Source organism: Gorilla gorilla, chromosome 5 (genome assembly GCF_029281585.2).
Source record: "Gorilla gorilla gorilla isolate KB3781 chromosome 5, NHGRI_mGorGor1-v2.1_pri, whole genome shotgun sequence".
Lineage (NCBI taxonomy): Eukaryota > Metazoa > Chordata > Mammalia > Primates > Hominidae > Gorilla > Gorilla gorilla.
Genome location: NC_073229.2, coordinates 163019664 through 163041000, shown reverse-complemented (window position 1 = coordinate 163041000; position 21337 = coordinate 163019664). Strand labels below are relative to the sequence as shown.

At 40.7% G+C, this 21337-nt stretch overlaps 1 protein-coding gene across 1 annotated transcript in view; it reads right to left on the bottom strand.

Annotated features, from left to right (window-relative positions):
* Positions 1-21337, bottom strand: part of ECT2L (epithelial cell transforming 2 like) — an 87398-nt gene that overhangs the window by 57026 nt on the left and 9035 nt on the right. The window contains exons 3-5 of the mRNA XM_004044752.4: positions 6941-7103; positions 2215-2467; positions 867-1035 (exon numbers count right to left, since the gene is read on the bottom strand). Of these exons, the coding sequence (XP_004044800.4) occupies positions 867-1035; positions 2215-2467; positions 6941-7103 (585 nt within the window). The remainder of the gene's footprint in view (positions 1-866; positions 1036-2214; positions 2468-6940; positions 7104-21337) is intronic.

Below are 21337 nucleotides of genomic sequence, written 5' to 3'. Positions count from 1 at the left end.
CGTCTCTACTACAAAATACAAAAATTAGCCGGGCATGGTAGTGCGCACCTATAGTCCCAGCTGCTCTGGAGGCTGAGGCAGAAGAATCGCTTGAACCCAGGAGGTGGAGGTTGCAGTAAGCTGAGATTGTGCCGCTGCACTCTAGCCTGGGTGACAGAGTGAGACTCCGTCTCAAAAAAAAAAAAAAAAAAAAAAAAAAAAAAAAAAATCCAAAGTTAAAAGTTAAAAAGAAATTCTAAGCAGATGCACAATGGTGATGGTTATGAATGTCAGATAGAATTGAATTTCTGGTAATTTCACTCTATAGTATGATTTGGTATCTGAATGCAGCCGATGTTTCTCTATTATAAAAGAATTATATTTGTACATACAAATATAAGTGGAAGTTATATTTGGATACCATTTGGATACTCTTACTTCGTAGAAAACACTTGTGGAAAAATGTTATTTTTGTTCAATAACTTAATACAGAAAATATACTATATCCACAATATAGCTTCAATGCAGAGTTGAGAATATATAAAGCTGGGCTCAGTGGCACATGCCTGTAATCGCAGCTATTTGGGAGGATGGCAGGAGGATCGCTTGAGTCCACAAGTTTGACACCAGCCTGCGCAATGTGGCAAGACTTCATCTCAAAAAAAAAAAAAAGAACATTTGAAATGTAAGTTTTGTATGTTATATGTTTACCTCTTCAGAAGGCATGTTTGACTACTGTTCTAGAAAATTAATTATCTTTACTGATATTTCATAGGATATGAGCCACAGAATTACACAAGATTTCTGCGTGATAGCTAAATTTATTCTAGAGTGAATTATTGGTATTGGGATGGTGTTGAGCCTTCAGTAGATGGAATTTTGCTTACCGCTTGGGCAGGGTTTCTGACGATGTCAAAACAAGCTGTTTCTCCAAAGCTTCATGTAATCCCACTCGCTCCCTTACAGTCTGGGAGAGGCGTGGTTGGCATCTGGGCTTTAGCACGCTAGAGCAGCAAGTTCCACTCACCCAAGGGGGTCGAACTTTGAATAACTCCTCTGAAAAACAAAGAACAGCAGGCGGGGCTGATTACTTCATACTTCTCCCAGCCAAGTCCACACAGATAAAGGCATCAAAAATAAAGCTGTACCAGGGCAAGGTTCCAAATGACAATAATTACAGCCATTTTCATGCACTCGGTTTGGATTTCTCATCCTCTCGGCACTGTGGCTGTGAGCTACCAGTCATTTCAGGTCAAGAAACAAAGCTCAGAGAACAAGCAAACAAGCAACCCTTTTCTCGTGGAGACCAGTTAATCAATTGATAGGTGTCACATTCATTTGTGCCCTTCTTCTTGCCTTCAAGCAATTTCTTATTTGTCACGATCTCACCAGAGGGTTAGTGGGAAGAAAACATGGGAGAACTCTAATCAGTTTTGCTGTTTTCTTTTACACACTGCATAAAGCATAAGGCCTAGCTGAGGCTGGGCGCCGTGGCTCTGCCTGTGATCCCAGCACCTTGGGAGGCCAGGGTGGGTGGGTCACTTGAGCCCAGGAATTCGGGACCAGCCTGGCCAACATGGAGAAACCCCATCGCTACAAAAATACAAAAAATTAGCAAGGCATGGTGGTGTGCACCTGTGGCCCCAGCTACTCGGGAGGCTGAGGTGGGAGGATCACTTGAGCCTCAGAAATCGAGGCTGCAGTGAGCCAGAGATCATACCACTGCACAGCCTGGGTGACAGTGAGACCCTGTCTCAAAAGTAAAATAAATAAATAAATAAATAGGGGGCTTAACTGAAAGAGGCTTTAAAAAGAGCGGAAAGAGCTGTCCTCTTTCTCCTTTTTTAAATGCCATTTTCCCTGCTTCCATTTTCACTTGCATTTCTCCTCCTTTTTTCACCACTCCCAATTCCTCTGTTTTGAACCTATTTATTTGCTTTTTTCCCATGTTCAAGCATCTTTTTCCTCTTTGTTTTTGGTCTTTTAAGCCTGAGAGGAGCCAGAGTAGCAATGGAAGCACTGATATTTAACCTTATGTATTTTGTCTGAAATCTTTGTTTTTCTCATCAATTAACTTGAAATATACAGTAAAGAAAAAAGCTCATCTGGAAAATACTTAAGACTGCCACTCAGAGTATTCCGAAAGACAGGGCTGTCCTCTGTGGGAATTTGTATGTGAATCCATTTGTGTCTACAATATTTACCTAAGATATAAAGGTTTAAAATGCTACTTACTCTTACGTAGTGCAATTTTCTCCCAAATTCTTTTCCTCAGGCACTTTTCTCTTTGTCTCTCCAGTAGTTCCTCATCTTCTGTTTTGGGTTCATTCAGCGTCCCATAAGTAGCAGCAGCCTCCCTAGGTGTCAGCCAGTCTAAGTGGGACACACAAGCAACGTAATGGCGCTTCCAAGCACCATACTCATTATCTGTTGGAGTATAGGGCAGAAACCATCCGAACTTAACGCATTTGGGCATCCATAAGCAATCCTTCAGAAACAAGAGGAAGATGAGTCACAAATTGTTTTCAGACAGTTTTCTAGCAATAATATTTTCAGGTACACAGATACTTTTTCATTACACTGAGATTTCTGGTACAAAAATCTCTGAGAATTTGTATGCAAATCCATTTGTTTCTACAATGTTTATATAAAATTGAAGGTTTTAATTTTTTTATATTTTATTTTACTTATTTTGAGACAGAGTCTCACTCTGTCGCCCAGGCTGGAGTGCAGTGGCACGAGCTTGGCTCATTGCAAGCTCTGCCTCCCAGGTTCATGCCGTTCTCCTGCCTCAGCCTCCAGAGTAGCTGGGACTACAGGCGCCCGCCACCACGCCTGGCTGATTTTTTTGTTTTTTTAGTAGAGACGAGGTTTCACCATGTTAGCCAGGATGGTCTCCATCTCCTGACCTCGTGATCCGCCCACCTTGGCCTCCCAAAGTGCTGGGATTACAGGTGTGAACCACCGCACCCGGACTTTTATTTTTATTTCTATGTTTTTTTTTTGAGATGGAGTCCTGCTCTGTTGCCCAGGCTGGAGTGCAGTGGCGCGATCTCAGCTCACTACAACCTCTGCCTTCTGGGTTCAAGCAATTCTCTTGCCTCAGCCTCCTGAGTAGCTGGGATTACAGGCGCATGCCACCATGCCCACCTAGTTTTTTGTGTATTTTTACTAGAGATGGGGTTTTGCCCTGTTGGCCAGGCTGGTCTGGAACGCCTGACTTCAGGTGATCCTCCCGCTTCAGCCTCCCAAAGTGCTGGGATTACAGGTGTAAGCCACTGCACCTGGCCAGATATAACGTTTTTAAATGCTACTACTGACTTACTATCTGAACTTGACTTGGAAATAAGAAGCATATCTTGTTCCACAGGAAAAATATTATTTGATGAATATATATGTTATATGTGAATGTATGTATTAGACATCTTTGTGACACTTATCCAATGTTCCAATAGCATTTGGTTACGTTGACCCTAGATTCTAAGAATTCAGCTTCTAGCAATAGTGGAATAGTTTCTTTCAGATTAACCCTCTCATTGAGAATAATTTTGACTGAAGTGTACGATATTGCCAATATTCAGCCATTTTGACATATGAAAAGAGAAAATTTCATGTGGTTTGAACTGATGAAATACCTAGACCAAATATTATACAAACAATTATTTGAAGGCTATATTATAGAGCTATCAATGCAATAAGGACTTGTTCAACCAAGACCCCAGAAAGAAGGGAAACCCAGAGAGGTAAGCCTGATATTTGGCATCACTTTTTACTTCAAGGCATTTGTCAGTTCCAAAGCAAAGCTTGTTAGGCTGAGAAGCAGAACAGAAAGTTATGACTAAAAGACTTAGATGCTAAAAAAGAATCTTGGGCATTCTCACAGGGAAGAGAGGACACAAATGGAAATTTAGGGCCCACTAAGAGGGGAGAGCCTTGGTAATCACACCAGCTTTCAGTTAAGATTCTTTTCAGGAAGGATAATACTTAATTAGACAAACTCTCACAAAGACTGAAGCCAGCTTTGAAACATCTCATTCCTTGACTGGATTTGTAGGATTTGTTCCTAGCACTAGACGTGCCAGAAGCAAAAGTAAATTCTCTCCGGAGGAAGAAAACATCACCCAGAGACTCAAAGGATCACATTAATTTTGTATACTCAGTATCTGGTACTCAATGAAAATCAACTAGAACATACAATAGACAAGAATTCTTTTTTCTTTTTTATTTTTAATAACTATAGAGAGATCCTCAGGTGATCCAAATATTGTAATCATCAAACATGAACTTTGCAGAAATAAATACTCTATAATTAATATATCTAAAATAAATGACTAGGTAGAAAATTTTGGCAAAAGAATTAATATTCTAGAACTGAAAATATATAATAACTGAAATTTAGAACTCAATGGATGGGTTTAAGATCAGATTAGAATCTAGCTAAAGAAACAATTAGTAAACTGAAAGATAGGTCCAAAGAAAATCCAGACTGAAATACTGAAGGTCACAGAAATGGAAAATGTGTATAAAAGAATATGAAAGTTATGAGACATGGTGAATCTTTCCAACCTATAAGTATTGGAATACTAGGAGAAAAAGGGAGAGAATGGGGCAGAATCAATATGAAGAAATAACATCTGAGAACATTTCAAAACTGATAAAAGATATTAAGTCTCAGACTCAAAAATCACTACAAAACAAGATACATACAAACACACACCTAGGTATATCACAATAACATTACTGAAAATGAAAGAAAAAAAGTCCAAAAAGCAGCTAGAGATGATAGAAATGTTACCTTTAAAGGATCAACAATAAAACTTCTGACTTCTCAAGAAAAAAAAATGAAATATTTTCAAAGTTCTATAAAAAAAATTAGCTGCCAACCTAGAATTTAAATTTCGTATTGAAATAATCCTCTAAGTATGAAGATGAAATAGATATTTTTAGACGCACAAAAACTAAGAAAATTTAGCAGCACACCTGTACTAGAGGTAATATTAAATAGAACGCAAAAGGAAAATTATTCCAAATGGAAACTCAGAGATGCAGGAACAGAAAAAAATGAACTACAGAAAAAAATATGGTCACATATAAATCAATATTGACTACATAAAACAATAGTAATAAAGATTTGTGAGAAAAGTGTTTATGTGTTATATATGTTTATTTTATACACTTGAACAATGGGTTTGAACTGCGTAGGTGCATTTATATGCACTTTCTTCCACCTCTGCCACCCCCAAGACAGCAAGACCAACCCCTCCTCTTCCTCAGCTTCCTCAGCCTACTCAACATGAAGATGATGAGGGTGAAGATCTTTACAATGATCCATTTCCACTTAATAGTAAATATATTTTCTCATGAATTTTTAAATAACAATCTCTTTTGCTTGCCATATTGAAGAATACAGTATATAGTACATATACAAAATGTGTGTTAATCGACTTAGCATTATCAGTAAGTCTTCTGGTCAACAGTAGGCTATTATTAGTATATATAAAATAAAAATCTTTAACAAAAAAAGCATGGAAACTGAGAGGAGGGTAAATGAATTTAAAGTGTTTTAAGCTCCCTGCATTGTCTTAGAAATGGTAAGATAATATTAATTTGAGGCTATATGTTGTAGTCTATGGTAACCATGAAAGAACTGTTAAAGAATCCATAATTAACAATTGAAAAAAAGTTTAATTCGCACAAAGGAAGACAGGGAGAGGGAAAAAAACATAAAACAAATGGGACAAACAAAAAATAAATAGTAAAATGATGGATTAAACACAAATGTATTAGTGTTTACAGAAATATAAACAGACTAGGCCAGGCACGGTGGCTCACGCCTGTAATCCCAGTACTATGGGAGGCCAAGGTGGGTGGATCTCTTGAGCCCAGGAGTTCAAGACCAGCCTGGCCAACATGGCGAAACCCCATCTCTGCTAAAAATACAAAAATTAGCTGGACGTGGTAGTGCATGTCTATAGTCCCAGGTACTTGGGAGGTTGAAGTGAGAGGATCGCTTGAGCCTGGGAGACAGAGGTTGCAATGAGCCAGATCGCACCACTGTATTCCAGCCTGGGTGACAGAATGAGATCCTGTCTCAGGAAAAAAAAAAAAAAAGTATGTGTATAGTTACATTTTATTAAATATTTTACAAGAAAATGAAGAGACAATGAGGCCAGAGGCAGAATTAATGGCAAAAGATGTTGATTTTAAACAGCTGCTGCTGTTAACTGCTTTCAACTGCTGTTAACAGATCTCAATGTATGTTCTTTAACAGATGTTAAGACAATAAGAGATTAGTTGAGGCTGTGGTTGTGTAGCAGTTTCTAGAGCTGCGTTATCAGAGATAATATACAAAATCTAAAGCATAAATCATTTTTCATGAAGAAAAGTGAACTTCTTGGCCGGGCGCGGTGGCTCATGCCTGTAATCCCAGCACTTTGGGAGGCCGAGGTGGGCGGATCACAAGGTCAGGAGTTCGAGACAAGCCTGACCAACATGGTAAAACCCCGTCTCTACTAAAAATACAAAAATTAGCTGGGCGTGGTGGTGCATGCCTGTAATCTCAGCTACTCAGGAGGCTGAGGTGGGAGAGTCACTTGAACCCAGGAGGCGGAGGAGGTTGTAGTGAGCTGAGATCGCGCCACTGCACTCCAGCCTGGGCGACAGAGCGAGACTCCATCTCAAAAAGGAACTTCTTTAACCAAGATAAAATGTTTTCTAAACAATTATACTGAGTATTTAAAGATTTTTTAAGTAACAGGAATTATTGGACTAGTCTATATTCCTTATTTATAGAAATACGTTATTGTATTTCACTTATCCCCATTTTTTCTCTCAAGGGTAAGTTAATGATGGATCAGGTACCCTCAGCTATTGTCTTCAGGGAAGGGAGCTACCCCGGTAGCCTCATTACAGATTACAGCTGTACTTGTGCCCTATTACTAGGAAGTGGCAAATAGTAAACCTGTTCAGTTAAAAACTTCCAGGGCCAGCTGACTTGGGCAGCGGCACACAAATCTTTCGGACTCAAAAAGGAAAAGATATATAGAGAAATGAAGCGTGGTAACACTGTAGAGAAGTCCACTTTGGCCACTTGCATCCTTTCTGAAAACCAGTCTTGGACAAACCTAAAAAGAAAGAGAAAGTTAGTTTAGAACACTAATGTCTAAAATTGACTAAAAAGTCAGCATAAATATTGGTCATTGATCTTCCTCCAATGTTCTACCTGTAAAAAATAAATCCTAACAACATAAATCTAGATTTAAAAATTTTCAGGCCAGGTGCCGTGGCTCATGCCTGTAATCCCGGCACTTTGGGAGGCCAAGGTGGGTGGATCACTTGAGGTTAGGGGTTCAAGACCAGCCTAGCCAACATGGCAAAACTCTGTCTCTACTAAAAATACAAAAAATTAGCTGAGTATGGTGGTGCGTGCCTGTAATCCCAGCTACTTGGAAGGCCGAGGCAGGAGAATCACTTGAACCCAGGAGACTGAGGTTGCAGTGAGCTGAGACCGTGCTACTGCACTCCAGCCTGGGCAACAGAGTGAGACTCTGTCTCAAAAAAAAAAAAAAAAAAAAAAAAGTATTCACTTTGAATTATCCATTCTAAAAAGGAAGATAAAGAACAAGAATATCTAAAATTCACAGGAATAAAACAATCTTGGAGTAAACCTAGTTTGGTGTGATTTTCAAGAGAAAAAGACTATAAAACCTTTTCACTATCAATTTAAAACAACTCAAGATTTTTAATGGAGTTGAAATTCAAAGCAAAGATATATTCACTGAGATTTTCTTGTGTATGGACGTTTTTGGTTTTTTTTAATTGTTGTTGTTTTTTTTTTTTTTTGAGACCAGTGCTTCTAGAAGAAACTTATTTTTCCTTTTAAGTGGCTGCCTGTATTATAAGATCAAATTCTCTTCCCCACTGGACCTAACAACACTATATTATGCGATTTATTTAATCCTTCTTTTGACACAAAGCTGGCCACATTCTGAAATGCCAATCATTTCTCCTGAATGGGTAGCAGGTATAGAAGAGACTAGTGTGCTGTTACCGGTCAGTAACAGGGTTTGCTCAGCCTGGCGTGGCCACAGGAAGAGTGCGGAGAGACTCAGTGGGGCAATAGCCATGTGCAGAAGCGGAGAAGGAGACGATGGCTTCTGAATGGCTGGAAGATTGGTTGTTTACAGGGGGTTGGGAAAAATATGAAGATTATGGGAGCTAGGTTTCTCACTTTTGGAAAAAGGATCTACAAATATGTAAAGGAGGAAAGCTAGACTAATCTATATGGAGTTGGAGAGAAATTGGAGATATCACTGTAAAATCTCATGTTTTAAAATATGTATATAAATGAATGATACACAGAGACAGATGGCTGTATATGTACACGTGTGTACATATATTTCATCTTAGAGCACCTAAAAGCAATAACATCACAGAAGCAATGAACACACCATAAACTCAGATCTTGGTTTCTCAATTCCGTTTCCTAATACAATAAACCAGAGCTTACTGGAGAAATGGTATACTGATACCAGGGCAGGGACAAGGAAAGTATAAGATGGGTCTGGAACATCTTGACACCAGAAAATAAGGAAGTACTTAAAGAATCATGGACATACCAAAAGAATACAGAAGCTAATTTATTAATAAAGTCACTCCCACTGGCAAAATATGGAATAATTTGAGTATCAAAGTAAATAATTAATGTAATATAGCCTATTGAATAAAACAGGCGTTCCTGAGTCCATACTGATATAAATATACCCATGAATGAATAAATAGGGGAGAAGGAAAACTACCTCACAACAGAACACCAATTAGTACAAGCAGAAGGAATTAAGAAATTAGGAAATCACCACTTGGAGGCCATCATAGTAATAATTTCTTCAGATAAGAATCATCAATGAGTGGCTCACGCCTGTAATCCCAGCACTTTGGGAGGCCGAGGTGGGTGGATCACCTGAGGTCAGGAGTTTGAAACCAGCCTGGCCAATGTGGTGCAACCTGTCTCTACTAAAAATACAAAAGTTAGCCGGGCATGGTGGTGTACGCTTGTAATCCCAGCTACTCAGGAGGCTGAGGCAGGAGAATCGCTTGAACATGGGAGGTGGTGGTTGCAGTGAGCCGAGATCGTGCCACTGCACTCCAGCCTGGGGATGACGAGCAAAACTCCATCTCAAAAAAAAAAAAAAAAAGATTAATGAATGCTAAAAGTAGTGGGTGAAAGCTTGATAAGAAACAGGATATTTACATAGAATAGTTTTTGATTACTTTAAAATTAATCAAATATTTTTAAATTGCTTATTAAATATAAATTAAGTACAAAATACTTAATTAGCTATCTTAACCAAGGGATATAATCGCCAGCTATGGGACAAATTGATATGCTATGCCCCCCGACGCGATCCACTGAGAACACAGCATCATTTCTGTGCTATTCCTGCCAAGAAGGCATAACCTGAGCGTAATCTTGAGGAACCATCACCCAACCAGAAATCGAGGGTCATTCGACAAAGCAGCAGGCCTGTGCTCTTCAGAAGTATCAAGTCATAAGAGACAAGCAAAACCTGAGCATTTGCTCCACATTGAAGGCAGATCTAGAGACATGGAAACTAAATACAGTAGATAACCCTGGGCTGGATTCTGGACCAAATGGAAAAGGGTGATTATAAAGGACATTGCTGGAGCAATCAGGAATATGGGAATGGAGTCTGCAGGGTGGATGTAGTATTGTATCAGTGCTGATTTCCTGGTAATGCTGGATGTACTTTGATTTTTCAGCAGTGTGTCCTTGTGTTTTAGGAAACACACATTGACACACTTAAGGTAATGGGCATCATGTTCGTAATTTACTCTCAAGTGATTCTAAATAATAAGGCAAAAATGGTAAAATGTTAGCTATTAAACTGTTAACTATTTTTTTTTTTTTTTTTGAGACAGGGCCTGGCTCTGTCACCCAGGCTGGAGGGCAGTGGCGCAATCTCAGTTCACTGCAACCTCTGCCTCCCGGCCTCAAGCAATCCTCCCACCTCAGCCTCCCAAATTGCTGGGGACTCCAGGCATGCACCACCATACCCAGCTAATTTTTTTGTATTTTTAATGGAGATGTGGTTTCACTATGTTGCCCAGGTTGGTCTTGAACTCTTAAGCTCAAGTGATCCGCCTGCCTTGGCCTCCCAAAGTGCTGGGATTACAGGCTTGAGCCACTGCGCCTGGCCATAACTATTAAAATGTTAACTAAATGAGGAAGTCCAGGTGAAAGGGATAAAGACATTATTTGTACTATTCTTGCAACTTTTCTGTAAGTTAAAAATTATTGCAAAATGAAAAGATTTTTTTTAAGTGGCTAAAATTTTTTTTTTAAGTTTGCTTCAGTTCCAAGTTTTAACGATTGCTGATTTATTTTCTGTGTTCTTCCTCCCCTGGCCTTAAGTCACTGCGGTTTTTTTGATCCCTGTCCATGTAGCCTTGTCACATCCTGAGACAAAACAGAGTGGCGTAAAATGAACCTGCTGGCATGCCGTTGTGAGGAAAGAGACAGAGACAGAGAATGAGAGAGAGAGAGAGAGAGTGTGTGTGTGTGTGTGTGTGTGTGTAAACGGGGGCAAAGAATGGAGCCGGGCCTGTACTGGTAGCATGTAGTATCCACAGACAGAAGTGTCACTTGAGGATCTTGTCAGTATCAACAATAAAGCACAGGTAATAACTGTCATTTCCTTAGAGATTAACATTCAAGCTGAACAAGACTGTGACAATGCCAAGAACAGTTAATCTCTAATGAATTACTGTCCTCATTGCTTGAGTTAGACTTCAGGATCATTTTGCTAGCCTTTGAGATAAGTTTTACTCTCATTTACTTGGAATTATAAAATAGAGTAATAAAATAAGAGGCAAAACAGAGATGTTTCCGGCCTCCTTTCCAAAGAAGGGTCTCAGTATCTTTAGATTTTCATGTCTACTACCTTCCCACCTCACAGCATCTATTGTTCCATCCCAGCAGAGCAAAGGAGAATTGAATATGAATTACTTCCAAAAGTAAACCTTGGTTATACATGTTTTATATTTGTTCCTATTCTATGCTGCTACAAGGACATGTTTGAGTATAATGAATCTTAAGAAGAAAGAAAAATGCTTCCATCACATTAAAAAAAAAATACATGATCAGCAGAACTAAGGTAGGGTAGTTTGTAGTAATGACATTGCGGGGCTCATCACATTTTAGTTAATGTTGCAAAGTAAGAAATCTGTGAAGAGAAATAACAACATGTAAGGAGACAGTGAAAAAATGTGTTTTGCTCATTTATTGTGACGAGGATGGTGTCATTTAAATAATTCATGATAATGCTTTGCAGTGTGCCACTGAATGTACAATGTGTACTTTGCAAAAATAACAAAGCTTAGTAATGTGGGACTTGAATTTAATTATCTGCTCTTAAATTTCTGATAAGAAGTAGAAGCTGCCAAAATTGTGATGAAAATGACTAGGAGAACAGCTTGGAGAGAGGCCTGTGGAGGGGAGAGTGGATTTGGCAGAGGTCCCTGTTTTCTGGTTGCCTAGGTAGCACCTCTAAGCCTTGTTGGGTGGCTTCTTTACAAACACTTGTATGGCTTGGTCAGGGTCTGGGTGCTGTTCATACCCCAGTTTCAGTCCCTGGTGCATTTTTTAAAAAAATTATTTATTTATTTATTTTTGAGATGGAGTCTTGCTCTGTCACCCAGGCTGGAGTACTGTGGCGTGATCTCTGCTCACTGCAACCTCCACCTTCTGGATTCAAGCGATTCTCCTGTCTTAGCCTCCTGAGCAGCTGGGATTACAGGTGCGTGCCACCAAGCCCGGCTAATTTTTGTATTTTAGTAGAGACAGGGTTTCGTCATGTTGGCCAGGCTGGTCTCAAACTCCTGACCTCAGGTGATCCTCTGGTGCATGTTTTAATGGGGCGAAAAGGAGATGACACAAGGGCAAGGGGAACCATAGGCATCTATGCAACTCCTGAGTTGCATGAAAAGGAAGACAAGTTGGCAAGTGACAAATACCGATGGCCGTACAAATGTGCTTTTGGATCCAACAATTCGTCTTCTAGGGGTTTTTCCTAAAACAATGATTAAAGATATGTCTAAGGATTTAGCTAAAGGATGTTCCTCTAAGTGTTGTTTTTAGTAGCAAAAGCTGGGGGAAACAAGTTGAATGTCTGAGATAAGTTATGGCATATCTATAAAATCTAATCTTCCTAGAAATCAGTAGACTGAGCTGAAAGGGGAATCTATGTGATATGGTTTGGCTTTATGTCCCCACCCATATCTCATCTCGAATTTTAATCTCCATAATCCCCACATGTCAAGGGAGGGACCTGGTGGTGGGTGAGTGGATCATGGAGGTGGTTTCCCCCATGCTGTTCTTGGGATAGTGAGTTCTCATGAGATCCAATGTTTTATTGGCGTTTGACAGTTCCTCCTTTTCTCTCTCTCTCTCACCTGCCGCCAGGTAAGATGTGCCTTCTTCCCCTTCCACCATGATTGTAAGTTTCCTGAGGCTCCCCCAACCCATGCAGAACTCTGAGCCAATTAATGCTTTTATCTTTATAAATTACCCAGTCTCAGGCAGTTCTTTATAGCAGTGTGAAATGGACTTACACGCTATGAACTAATTTCAAACAGCTAAAAGCACTGGGATTATAAAGCATAATCTCTTCAAACAGAAGAGTAATGAAAAAAGAAATCAGCAAGTTAAAAATAAAAAAGAAACAAAAAACAAAAAACACAAGGACACTAAATGGGAACTGAAATTGAGAAATTCACAGAAGAATTGGGCCCAGTCTTGATGAGTAGTGCTAGGCTTTCCTACTGACAGGAGTCCAGACCTTGCAGGGAAGAAGCAAGGAAGCACACCTTCTCCTGGGCTGCTAAAGGAAAGGGAGACCTGGGGGAAATCAGAACAGGCCTGTACCTTGCATGGGCTTAAGTCCATATTAAATCTCCTGGCACATTAGAGACCCTGAGCTACCATAGAAACATAAACGCTGGTGAGAAAATAAGAAACCCAAGGGGTTCCTGGAGAGGAAGATACACATGTGAACCATCCCATGTGCCTCCACAACCCAGGGCAGTTATCCTCCCTTTGGAAAATAACCTCAGACTAAAACACCATGAGGGAAGGCCAGCAAATGAAACAAACAAGGGATCCATCATCTCCAGAACTGAAGATAATGAAATAATCCAAGAGATTTTAACATAAACATGCTGAAAATATTCAAAGAGAAATCAAGGTAATAATAGGAGTGAATGTTTGAAATGTTCATTTGGAAAAAAAAAAACAGACATTTGAAGTAAAAAATATATAGTTTTTGAAATTAAGAGAAAACTGAGGAAGTTTGATAATAAACTTGAAACCAAAGGAGGGAAAACTAGAGAATCTTAAGCAAAATCTGGACCATTGAATATTATAAAGTCATTTAAAATGATAAAAAAAATTGAAGACATTTCACTTAGTTTCATGCACTATTATCCATATGAGAGTTTCATGCAGCATACAAAGTTCCTGAAATATCTGGTAAATTTTGTATCTATGCATATATGTGTCTTTCCTGGGGGGAAGATTTATAGTTTTTGGTGTAATTTGAATATCTCTTCTCAAAGGAATACATGATCTAAAATTGTTTAATTAAATTGGTATGTGCATGTTTACTGTGATTGTACAGTTCACTGATTCACTTATTAAATCAACATTATTTTGAATCCCTTCTTATATTCTGGGGTTTTAATGAGACAAAGAAAAATGACACAATTCCTGCCTTTATGGAGCCTACAGTATGGTTAGGGACAGCACCAATTTTTTAAAAAATCTAATAAATAAAGATGAAATTACAACTGTAGTTAATCTTCTGAAGAAAAAGTACATGTGTGGAAAGGCTTCCCTGCAGGAGCTAAGTGGGTTAAAGGCAACTGGGAGAAGAAGGCAGTGGAGGCAGAAGAGCCTCCTAGGTAGATGGCAATGTCAAGGGCAAAGGCAGCATCCCTGAGGAGCTGGATGAAGGTGAGTTGGGCTGAAGCACCAGGAACTATGGAGACAGAAAGAAGAGGGGGAAGCTGAAGGGGTGGTTACAGCCATATCCCTGCAGGGCCTTGGATGCCATGTTAAAGGTTACAATTTTTTAAACTAAAACTTTTAAACAGGGGCATGATGACATGGTCTCAGTGCCATTTGAGAAGCCAACACTGACTGCACAGGGAGGGGTGAGAGAGTCCAGAATGATGGGGAGACCAATTAGTAGGCCATAGCCGTAGCCCAGGCCAGAAATAATGGTAGGTTGGCCTAAGCTGGTGTTGATAGAGATGTAGAAAATTGAACACATGAGAGATATCGGGGGTAAATTGATAAGTGGTGATTAGATGAGTCTTGGGTTTCTAACTTTTGAAACTGGATGGCTGGTGGTACCATTAAAATAGAGAATATAGTCACATTGTGCCTACGACGATTGTATATACTTGGACATGTTGGTTTTGGGGTGTTTTCAAGACATTCAAAATTAAATATCAAGTAAGCAGCTGGGTATATAATTAGGAACTCAAAGGCAATGTCTGGGCCAAAGATAAAAATGGCCTAATCACTGTTAGAGAAATATTAAATAAAAGCCTGGGTATGGATCAAGTGCTCTACACAGACAGCACAGAGTGAAAAGAGAAGCAGAGTTCCCACAGGCTGGAGGAATGCCCACATTTAACGACATGTAGAGGATTTGTCATTAAACAACATGGAAAGGACAGGACCGAGAGGTAGGAGGAAGCCAGGTGAATCTTCTATCGTGGCATCCACAGGAAGATTGTCATTTCGAGGAGTGAGTACTTGTTCGTACTGAAAACTGCAGAGAGGACAAGCAAGATAACCGACAAAAATCCAAGAGTCCTTTGGAGGCAGCCATATGGACTTAAAAGGGCAAAAACCAGTTTAGGATGGGGTGAGTAGTGAGTTGAAACTGGGGATCTGGGGACAGTCCCTGCAGATGACTCTAGAGCAGGGGTATGGCCTGTGGACTATATCCATTCGTTTTTGACATCCCTTTTTGCAAAATGTTACTGGAACACAGCCACACCCATTGACTCACATATTGCCTGTGGTGGCCTTCATACTGCATCGGTAAAGCTAAGTCGTTGAAGCAGGGATCACAGGGCCCACAAGGCCTAAGATTGTTGCTATCTGGCCGTTTAGAAAAACTTGTCCACCCCTGTTGTGGAGAGATTTGGAGGGAGGGAACAGAGCACAGAACACAGTGGTAGAAGCTAGATTTTTCTGAATATACCTTGTTTTCTAGATGTGACTTCTGTAACCATATGTCTTTTAATATTAAATTATCAAACAAAATTGGATTTGATAAAAGCAATCCCTAAAATTCAAAAGCAAAACAAAACAAACTTAATTGTGTATTGAATTAGTTGAATAGCCATACAGATTGGGATTATTCCACTCTAAAACACGGAAATTTAGGCTGGGCGCAGTGGCTCACGCCTGTAATCCCAGCACTTTGGGAGGCCGAGGTGGGCAGATCGCTTCAGGACAGGAGTTTGAGACCAGCCTGGCTAACATGGTGAAACCCCATCTCTACTAAAAATACAAAAAATTAGCCGGGCATGGTGGCAAGCGCCTGTAATCCTAGCTACTCTGGTGGCTGAGGTGGGAGAGTCGCTGGAACCCGGGAGGCGGAGGTTGCAGTGAGCTGAGATCGTGCCACTGCACTCCAGCCTGGGAAACAGAGTGAGACTCTGTCTCAAAAAAAAAAAAAAAAAAAAAAAACACACACAGAAATTTGACTCTATGTCCCTAAATGTGGCATACCTGAAGGACAACAAGAACTGCAAAAATTATTTTTAACTGATTTCAGTAATGATACAGGGAATGGTAGTGATGGTTTTGTTGTTTTGGGAATGTTGTGCATGTATTATTATGGAACAAAGAAATGAGTAATAACGTCATTGGGAACCAAGATTTCCTATGTGAAATCCTATGTGAATTTCCTGTGTGAAAGAGATATGGATGCAATACAGAAGGGTTCAATACAAATCCTGTTGACTTGAATTTGAATTGAGAGTATGGATCCAAACTCTTGATGCATTGTAACTTTTCTTTAAAGTTATTTTTAGTTCTGTGTACTAAAAATTCCTAGAAACTATGAACAACCTTATAAGATACTTATAAGAGTGCCCTATTATGGCAATACCTAATACCAAATATTATTTCCCACCGAAAGGAAACAGGGCTCCTTGGAGAAATGGTATCCCAAGTCTGAGGCAGGAAAAGGACAAGATGAGCGCAGAAGATTTTCTCACACCAGAAAGAAAAGAAATTATTAGAAACTAACAGGTGTGGTGGCTCATGCCCTATAATCCCAGTACTTTGGTAGGCCAAGGTGGGAGGATAATTTGAGGCCAGGAGTTCGAGACCACGCTGGGCAACATAGTGAGACTCCCATCTCTACAAAAAAAAAAAAAAAATTTTAAACTTAGCCAGCACCTTAGCCTGAGTGACAGAGTGAGACCCTGTCTCAAAATAAAAAAAGAAGAGAAATTAACATGTCAAAAGAACTCAAGAGTTATCTTGAGGAGGCTCCCCTGGCCAGGAACAACACAATTTGAATACCAACAAGAAAATAACTGAAATGGATTGAAACATAAGATACTTAAGTTCATGAGTTTATAATACTACAAAGAACTCAGTGATCAATTTTGGAGGATGACATAAATCCAAGCTATTGGTTAGAAAATTGGTAAATAAAATCAACATGTGTCTTTCCTGTATGAACTCTACCTCAGGGGAAAGTGAGTCATTAAGGAGGGAAAGTTTCTCTTTATAGAAGTATGCTAACTAATAAACAGAAAAGGAATGACGAGCTAGTATGTCGACGTTTTGCAACCCCTAATGAAACAGTGGACCCACGGGAAGATTGTTAATGGCAGCTAACAGCACACACAAAAACCACTGGAACTCGCCAGCTTCTGAAGGAAGAATAAAACACCACCTTTGAAGTATTCTTATGAAAAAATCAAACCTGACTTTCATCAGGCCCCAAACTACCAGTTTTCAGGAAAAGGGGAGGCAGAAGGTTACAATCAGCAAAATGCAGACTGTGGGAAACTCTACAAGACAAGGGAGAGAAGAAAAAGAGTGAGGGGAGAAAACCTAGACATTGAAAGAAATCTAGAAGTCATATGAATCAATTGCAATGTATGAACCTTACTGGGTCCTGAGTTAAATAAATTATTTTAAAAGTAAGAAGTTATGAGGTCACTGAGGAAAATTGATTACTGACTAAACATTTGATAATAAGAAATTATTAATTTTTTCAGGCTGATAATGCAATTGTGATTATATTTTTAAAAATAGTCCTTTATAACACAGGAAGGGGAACATCACACACCGGGGCCTGTCATGCGGTGGGGGGAGGGAGAGCATTAGGAGATATACCTAATGTAAATGACGAGTTAATGGGTGCAGCACACCAACATGGCGCATGTATACATATGTAACCTGCACGTTGTGCACATGTACCCTAGAACTTAAAGTATAAAAAAAAATAGTCCTTTATAAAAAAAGTTATGTACTGGAATATTAAAGTAAGAAATGACATGATATCTAGAGTTTGCTTTAAAATAATCCAGGGGGCTGGGCGTGGTGGCTTATGCCTGTAATCCTAGCACTTTGGGAGGCCGAGGCTGGTGGATCACTGAGGTCAGGAGTTTGAAACCAGTCTGGCCAACATGGTGAAACCCCGTCTCTACTAAAAATATAAAAATTAGCTGGGTGTGGTGGCATGCACCTGTAATCCCAGCTACTTGGGAGGCTCAGAGGCAGGAGGACTGCTTGAACCTGGGAGGTGGAGGTTGCAGTGAGCCAAGATTGTGCGGCTGCACTCCAGCCTGGGGAACAAAGCGAGACTCCATCTCAAAAAACAACAAAACAAATAATAACCCAGGGTATAAAGGGTGCTTACAACTTTGGGAAAATAGATGAAATAATGTGAACCATGAGTTGATCATTGTTAAAAATGGGTGCTGAATATACCGGGGTCCCTTATATTGTTTGTATATGTGTTAGGCCCTTCTTGTGTTGCTATAAAGAAATACCTGAGACTGGGTAGTTTTTTTTTCTGTTTTGTTTTGTTTTGTTTGAGACAGAGTCTCACCCTGTTGCCCAGGTTGGAGTGCAGTGGCAAGATCTCAGCTCACTACAACCTCCACCTCCCAGATTCAAGCGATTCTCCTGCCTCAGCCTCCAGAGTAGCTGGGATTACAGGCATGTGCCACCACACCTGGCTAATTTTTTGTATCTTTAGTAGAGACAGGGTTTCACCATGTTGGCCAGGCTGGTCTTGAACTCCTGACCTCGTGATCCGCCCACGTCGACCTCCCAAAGTGCTGGGATTACAGGTATGAGCCACCGCACCTGGCTGAGACTTGGTAGTTTATAAAGAGGAGAAGTTTAATTGGCTTATGGTTCTGCAGGCTTTACAGGAAGCACGGTGCTGGCATCTGCTTGGTTTTCTCAGGAGGCCTCAGGAAACTTCCAATCATGGTGGAAGGTGAAGGGGAAGCAGGCACGTCACATGAAGAAAGCAGGAGCAAGAGAGTGAGACAGTGGGGGATGGGAGGAGGTGCCACACACTTTTAAATGACCAGATCTCTCAGGAACTCACTATCATGAAGACAGCACCAAACCATGAGGGATCTGCCCCCGTGACCCAAACACCTCCCGCCAGATCTCACCTTCAGTATTGGGGATTACAAGTCAACATGAGATTTGGGTGGGAACTAATATCCAAACTCAATCAGTGTAGTTTGGTTTTCTTTTTTTTGAGATAGAGTGTCTGTTGCCTAGGCTGGAATGCAATAATGCAATCTCGGCTCACTGCAATCTCTGCCTCCTGGGTTCAAGAGGTTCTCCTGCCTCAGCCTCCCAAATTACAGACAACTGCCACAACACCCAGCTGAGTTTTGTATTTTTAGTAGAGTCAAGGTTTCACCATGTTAGCCAGGCTGGTCTCAACTCTTGACCTCCCGCCTCAGCCTCCAAAAGCGCTGGAATTTCAGGTATGAGCCATCGTGTCTGGTCTATATCATTATAATTTTAATTAAACTTGAATTTTCCCAAAATAAAGAAAAAATAATTTCTAGTAAACAATCTACCTTGCTGTTGGCTTTCTCCAGTAATTCTTAGTGGCTGGTATGTATGTAGGGGAGAAATTTAAAAGTTTAGGTATTCAGACTAGGATTTTGGAAGTTGAATGTGATAAAAATCCAGAGCAAGGCAGCTAAGAGAATTGGAATATGAATTACTAACATGGCAGGCCATGGCCTCTAAGTGGGGTGATCAGGCAAGTTAAGTACCAAGGAAAGGGCTGATTGATAGAGAGCAGAGGGGCCTGTGGACTGGAAGGTCAGTGAGTGGAACAGCTATCAAGACGGGGATAGCTGAACAGGCGAACTGGGCGAAGAGGGAATGCTTCCATCAGTGACTCTGGATTGACTGTAATGCATTTATTGTGGGAGTCGTTGACTAAGGCAGGGGGAGAAAAAATTCATTTTGGGTGATAAGTTCAACTGGGTGTTCAGAGTGTGAAGTGGGTTTTCCTCATGAATGCCAGTGTCACACAGACTAATGACTGGGCTTGGGATATAAAGGAAATGAAGAAGCATGTGCTAAAGTCTTCAGAGGACTAGAGAGCAAAACTAGATATGGGTAAAGCAATAAGGAGAGTGACTGAAGTTTCTTTAAGAAAAAAAATTCTGGCTAATTGGTCTAATCGGATCCATATATAGTCATACGAATGCACAGAAGTGTAAAAAGGCTGTATATGGGTGGTGGATTATTGGTGATTGGTATTTCCCTCTTTTTGCTTATCTGTATTTTCTTTTCTTTTCTTTTCTTTCTTTCTTTTCTTTTTTTTTTTAGACGGAGTCCTGCTCTGTCGCCCAGGCTGGAGTGCAATTGCACGATCTCAGCTCACTGTGACCTCTGCCTCCTGTGTTCAAGTGAATCTCCTGCCTCGGCCTCCCCAGTAGCTGGGATTACAGGCGCCCTCCACCACACCTGGCTAATATTTTTGTATTTTTAGTAGAAGCAGGGTTTCACCATGTTGGCCAGGCTGGTCTCGAACTCCTGACCTCAAGTGATCCACCCGCCTCAGCCTCCCAAAGCGCTGGGATTACAGGCATGAGCCACCGCGCTCGGCATTATATGTATTTTCTAATGCTTCTACAAAAGCCTGGTATTGGTATTGAGCAGGCAAAGAAGAACCAAGGCTCTCACACATGCTGTCCCGTTCAGATAGAACAGTCATTCTCTAAGTCTTTGCTTGTCTGACTCCTACTCATCCTTCAGACTCCAGCGTAAATATCCCATCCTGAGGGCAGCTTTCCCTGACCGTCTGGCCTAGGTGAGGTCCCATTACTTTTCCTTTGTCACTTCTCACAGTCATAGCTACTTCTTTGTTATGTCAGGCTGGCCAGGCCGGCCTTGGATCATGGGAAATGATGCATAATGCATGCACACACACATACTGTTGTTGCCTAATTGCAGTTTGACTTCCTGTGTGTTCACAATAACTTAGGGCCAATGAGTTGATGTGGTTCCGGGGGGTGGAGCCAGAAGTAGCTGGAACCAGTATAGCGGGTTAGAGTCCTGTGGCTGGTGAAAGCTATTTTGGCAACAACACGGGCAACCAGATCAGGTGATGATAGTGGAGTTTTAGAGTGACATGTCTGGGGTACAGCGAGAATCTCCCCATCTCCTCAACAACCATTCCTGCTGCCCAAACACGTCCCTGTGGGAAGCTGACTGACACTGAGCACTCCTGCTTAATGCCATCTCATAACCTTTGCTGAAACCTGTGTCCTTTACACTTGATGTGCATTACAGTGTAATCTAAGCGCTGTTTTGTGTTTTTATTCTTGCTGACCCAGTCCTTTTTCAGACTCCACCATTTTTATGTGTTTGTTTGTTTATTTATTTATTTATTTATGACAGGGTCTCTGGCTCTGTTGCCCAGGCTGGACTGTAATGGTACAATCTCGGTTCACTGCAACCTCCACCTCCCAGGCTCAAGCAATTCCCCTGCGTCAGCCTCCTAAGTAGCTGGGACCACAGGCACACGTCACAGCACCCAGCTAATTTTTGTATTTTTTAGTAGACACAGGGTTTCACCATGTTGCCCAGGCTGGTCTTGAACTCCTAAGCTCAAGTGATCCGCCGACCTCAGCCTCCCAAAATGCTAAGCTTACAGGCGCGAGCCACTGTGCCCGGCCTCCTTCACCATGTAATGTCTGTCTCTATTACTGTTTTGTTCACTGCTCTGTCCCTGGCAACTGGCAGAGT